The sequence below is a fragment of the Mustela lutreola genome, chromosome 8 (assembly GCF_030435805.1).
Source record: "Mustela lutreola isolate mMusLut2 chromosome 8, mMusLut2.pri, whole genome shotgun sequence".
In the NCBI taxonomy this organism is placed as follows: Eukaryota; Metazoa; Chordata; class Mammalia; order Carnivora; family Mustelidae; genus Mustela; species Mustela lutreola.
Window position 1 is genome coordinate 62,393,645 of NC_081297.1, and position 5,229 is coordinate 62,398,873.

Consider the following 5,229-nt stretch of genomic DNA (forward strand, 5'->3'; position numbering starts at 1 on the left):
AGTTTAAGAAACTATTTGACAGTGGTTGGAGTACGTGGGAAATATTTAATTTTATTTCCTTCTTTCTTTTTAGATTTTGTGCATGTTACTTATCCCTTTTTTAATTTGAAAAGACAAATTCTCATCAACAGTACCCTCCTCTTTCTGAGAAGGTGAGTTCTCAGAAGAGAACACAGACCTTTCCTCTGGCCGAACTCCCCTCCCCCTATATGACACCCCCTATATGATTTCTACCTGATCAGAGGGAGGACTCATGGGTCAGAGCATCTATATACAGCATGAAAACAGTCAAGGGAGACACGAAGTGACCTTCGAACTTTTTATTGGCCTCCTGCTCCCCAAAGTGTACCCTGCTTCTGCTCCCTCAACGCCTCAGAACTTTGGTGTCATTGGTCTCAGACACGACCTTGCCATCCACAATCTTGCGGGTAGTGGTTTTCTGGATGGTTTGCATGGAGCTGCTGCTGTCCAGGGCGTCACTGAGACTGTTAACAGAAGACCAAGCCCCAGTTATAAATAGCTGGTCAGAATAGCAGGGAGTGGAGGGAAGGGGAGGAAAAAAAACCGTATAGTTGGGGCAAGACTCGGTCGCTTCTCCTACCTAGAGGGGGGAGCCCCTGCCACTGTTACTCCCTTGGGAGATGTAGGAGCCTGAACAGAGCTCCCGCCCAGTGCTCAGTGGATACAGATGAACAGGCACAAGGTGGGGCTTACCAAAGATGCTTTTGTGGAGAAGTGTATCTCCACTCTAGCTTGTGAGGGTGGGAGAAGGGCCCCACTTACTTGAAGTCCTCCCCATCTTCCAGCAGGCGACGGTAGGTAGCGATCTCAGCCTCCAGCTTGACCTTGACATTCAACAGGGCTTCGTACTCCTGGGCCTGGCGCTGCCCCTCTGCCCGGGTCTGGGACAGTTCAGACTCCAGGTGCAGCAGGACCCCGTTGAGCTGCTCCATCTGCATGGCGTAGCGGGTTTCGACCTCCCTGAGGCTGTTCTCTAAGCTGGCCTTCTGTGGTGGGGGCACAGGGAGGAGGATCAGGTGAGCCTCAAGATGGAGTGGAGGCAGAGCCTCTGTGAGTTTCAGCAGAGCAGTCCAAATCCCGGGATGGCTCATCCCTTCACTCTTGGAAACTTCTTGGAATACTTAGGGTATGCCAGATACTAGGGTCGTGGGTAGGAGCAGTGGAAAGTGCAAAGAGAAACCATGCTTTCGGAGCACGTGACTTAGGATGGAAGGGGTGGGATCTGGGCCGAGACAGGATTGGGTCTGAGGCCGACAGAGGTCAGGGCCAAGAGCAGTAGGAGCAGGTGAAGTGAGGGCTCTCACCAGGTTTCTCATCGAATCCAGGTTGATCTCCAAGGACTGGGCGGTACGTCTCAGCTCCGTGAGGGTCATCTCAGCCTCTCCTATCTCTGAGGTCTGTGTGGTGATCACTGTGGTGCTTTCCTCAATCTGCAGGGTAGGTAGAGTCCTCAGGACCTTTCTTCTCTTTCGGCCTCCCCACCACCGCCTCGGGCCTCTGTGCCTCGCCTGGCTCCCATCCCTTCCCCTCGTGTACCTGCTGGGACCAGTATTTGTCCAGCTCCTCTCGGTTCTTCCGAGCCAGCTCATCATACTGGGCCCGGATGTCTGCCATGATCTTGCTGAGGTCCTGAGACTTGGGGGCATCCAACTCCACGGTCAACCCAGAGTTGGCAATTTGGTTCTGTAGACCCTTTACTTCCTGAAGGAGAGAAGATCAGAGTGAGGGGAGACTCAGGGTCAGAGCTCTGACAAAGTTCCTCCTCGCAGGAAGTCTGGGGATCAGCCCGAGAGAGCAATGGAGGAGACTCTTGGTTTTGTACTCTGGGCAATGCCAGTTCTGAGTTTTCTACTCCAGGTGAATAAAATGCCGCCCACCCCTGCCCCAGTCTACCACCCAGAGGTGGTTTCTCTCTCCTCACTTGGCTCTGACCCTCCGTCTATCTGTGCTCCACAAACTTGCTCCTTGTGCATTCTTCCAGGAAGCCCAGCCAGATCCACCCACTCTCACTCCTCCGTCAGCCCTTACACGAGGTGCTGGCTGCTTCTATCTTTTGTCCTCTCCTCACACTCTCACCCATGTCCTCTTGACCTCATCATGCTGCATTTCAGGTGACCCACTGAATAGGGCAGCAGTCTGGTTAGGAAGAGCCCAGGCTTGTAGTTCTAACGGTCCCTGCAAGTTGCAGGTGGCCTGTCCTGTCTGTGCCCCCCCCCCCAGACTTGTTTGACCTCCTAGTCCCTGGCCTGACCAGTGGCCCCTGCTTGCCTCCTCATGGTTCTTCTTCATAAAGAGCAACTCCTCCTTGAGAGCCTCAATCTCTGTCTCCAGCTGCAGCCTAGTGACATTGGTGTCATCGATGACCTTGCGGAGCCCGTGGATATCACTCTCCACGGACTGGCGCATGGCCAGTTCCGTCTCATACCTGTGGGAGTAGAAGTAATCAGAGGGGCCTCATCTCTGATCTGGAACCTTCTCAGCCCATGCCGCCTAAGAGCGCCCCCAGGGCCACAGCAAACCAGCACCCAGAGTCAGGATCAGGTGGTAATTTTCTGAGCACCGTTCTCAGTACTTGGGGGACAATATTCTTAAACTGGGTAATATCAATGAATAAGTTGTTGCAGCCTAACTCTTATCTGCCCAGCTCTGACCACAGCTGAAGATCTCACTGTGAGCCCCCACCTGAACGACCCAGCCAGGAACAGACCAGTCGGCTCCCTAGCGCTCCCAGGCTTACTTGACTCTGAAGTCATCAGCAGCAAGACGGGCATTGTCAATCTGCAGAACGATGCGGGCATTGTCCACAGAACTTGCAAAAATCTGGGGGATTGCAGGCAGAAGGCTCCATGAACGGGAAATCAATGGTGGAGGACATTGAGTGTGGGAAGGTGTTATGTGTATGAGTGAAAACTTCCAAGCCCCCACAATAGCTAGAGGTTACTGTCCTTGTCCACCTATCCCCTACCACCTGTGCCCTCTCACACCGTTCCCTCCTTTCCTGGAGTCCCAAATTCCAGAGTTCCCACCGGTCTCCCACTGCCCTTTTTGGGGGGCCTCTGCTGGCCCGCCTGCCCTGAAGTAAGCCAGTCCTCTCCTGGCATATCTTTTTCCTAGTGCACCTGCTCACCTCCCCCGGTTCCCCCTATTGGCCCCTCCCACAGGTAGGCCTCCTGTTTACTTTCAGATGACTCAGCCTTAGCCACATCCGCTTAACCCTCCAATTGTCCTGCTTCGGCCAGAAGCCAGAGTGTCCAGGTCCTCTTTATGTGGCCTTGTCACACCTCCTCTCATGCAGACTTCCTCTGCAAAACCTGCCCCCTCCCCTTTCCGCCATCTCCCAGGAAAGGGCCCTTCTATGCCCAGCCACCGCCCTAAGGGGTTCCTATGGCCAGGGGTATGCATGGAAATGCAGGCCGCGCCAAACCCCTCCCTGTGGAATAGGGAGCGCGGTGGAGATAGAAAAGGGGAAGGAGTCAGGGCACCGAACCCTATCAAAATTCCTGTCTTTGGGGGAGGGGGAGGAAGAGGCAGGGAGTGGGTAACTGGAAGGTCAAACAAGGCTGGGGGCCCGGGGGCCCTTACCTGAGACCTCAGCTCCTCGATGGTCTTGAAGTAATGCCCCCAGTCTCTGACCTGGGGTCCCTTCTTCTCCAGGTGTTCCCGGATTCTCACCTCCAGTCTCTGATTATCTGCCTCCAGGCTCCTCACCCTCTCCAGGTAGGAGGCCAGGCGGTCATTCAGGTCTTGCATGGTCTCCTTCTCGCCCTGCATGCCCCCTATGCCGGCCAGACCCCTGGCCATCCCGGCGGCCAACCCCGTGGCCAGGCCCCCGGACCCCCAACCGCCCCGGAAGCTGGTGGAGCGGGATACGGAGATCCGGGAGCCTGAGCCTCCGGCGCCTGCATAGACGCTGGCCGCGCTGCTGACAGGCCGGACCCGGTGGCTGGGCGACTGCATGGAGCCCAGGGACCGATAGTTGGAAGAGAAGGTGGAGTGGGTGGTGAAGCTCATGTTGTTCGGAGAGTAAGATGAGAGGCCAGGACTCGGGCTCGGGCCAGGAAGCGTGCCGGGTCCGCGACTGAAGTTTTATCGCCGAGGGAAGGGGTGGGGACCTGCCCGGGCAGGCCCCGCCCCCGCCACCAAGTCCCCGCGTTCGCAGAAGGTTGAGCCACAGGTGGACCGCGGCGGGAATCCGCGGTCTGTTCCCGCACTTCCCCAGCGTCCCTTCCCCAGCACCCCCAGCACCTTCCTGCCAAGGCCACCCTCGACCCCCCAGAAAGGGGGAGAATAACCTGGACCGATCAGGGCGGCAGGTGGAGTTGGCCCTTGATGTGTAGTTTCGGGGCAGGAAATGACGTTGTTATGCCCCCCTTCCCCAGGTAGAGGAGGTCCTGGCAGGTTGGAATTTGGGGGTTTTAGGAGGTGAGTGAGTGAATTCGGGTGTGAATCTCTGTAATTATCCTCAAGGGGCAGCCCAAATTCCCACCTGGGGAGAGGATCTTGGGGGCGATCCTGGAGCCCCAGGAGTCCCGGGGAAGAAAAGTTTGGGGCCGGAGAAGAGTAGCTCAACCCTAATCTCGAATCTGCTGGTTTACACACCCAACCCCACCACACTTGGTTGCCAGACATACCCACGTTCCCGTGTTCACTAGCACACACTCACGCCCGCATCATACAGATGTGTATTGTCAAACACTCACAGATTCATGCACCAAGTAGGTTCAGACCCCTGAAAACAAAGCGATTCTCTGAGCCCCCTCCCTCCTGTGCTTCTCCCCTCCACTGATTCTCCCCTGGAAGCCTGCCCTCAGGGGAACCCTTTGTGATTTCAATAGAGGATACTCTTTCCTTCCAAACACCTGTGTGTCAGCCTCACCTACACCCGAGGGGGAAACAAATACTTTCTGAGCACTTTACAGTTCAACAGCTACTTGTCGGTCACCGACTGTGTGTCAGACCCTGCTTGAGTTGTGATGGGGAAGAACAGCAGTGACTAACACAGGCTGAAATCCCTTACGCAGACTACCACGACGACGTGTCCCACACGGTGCAGAGTCTAAGACAATAGCCAAGGCTGCCTAGAAACCTTCCAGCTGAGACTCAGCCCTTCTGGCCGGCCCTGGCCCCATCCTTACTAGGATTTTTTCTGGAGGTTCCCGCTTTCCCCTGCGTCCCTTCCTTCCCCTGCATCCTCTTGGCAGGCTCTCT

At 55.9% G+C, this 5,229-nt stretch overlaps 1 protein-coding gene across 1 annotated transcript; it reads right to left on the minus strand.

The window, feature by feature from the left end:
• Positions 1-305: 305 nt before the first annotated feature.
• KRT18 (keratin 18) lies at positions 306-4,086 on the minus strand. The gene is made up of 7 exons (XM_059185254.1): positions 3,604-4,086; positions 2,759-2,841; positions 2,290-2,446; positions 1,558-1,722; positions 1,326-1,451; positions 784-1,007; positions 306-485 (listed from the first exon to the last, which is right to left on the minus strand). Exons 1-7 carry the CDS (start codon positions 4,030-4,032, stop codon positions 365-367), a joined length of 1,305 nt encoding a protein of 434 aa, XP_059041237.1. The 5' UTR covers positions 4,033-4,086; the 3' UTR covers positions 306-364.
• Between the last annotated feature and the right edge of the window lie 1,143 nt (positions 4,087-5,229).

Bases quoted from the DNA above. Each gene is read 5' to 3' on its own strand.
- KRT18 (XM_059185254.1), bottom strand. From the start codon at position 4,032: ATGAGCTTCACCACCCACTCCACCTTCTCTTCCAACTATCGGTCCCTG. The intron at 1,452-1,557 runs GTACACGAGGGG...CCTACCCTGCAG, and splicing joins ACAAATACTGGTCCCAGCAG to ATTGAGGAAAGCACCACAGT. The intron at 1,008-1,325 runs GTGAGAGCCCTC...CCCCCACCACAG, and splicing joins TGGATTCGATGAGAAACCTG to AAGGCCAGCTTAGAGAACAG.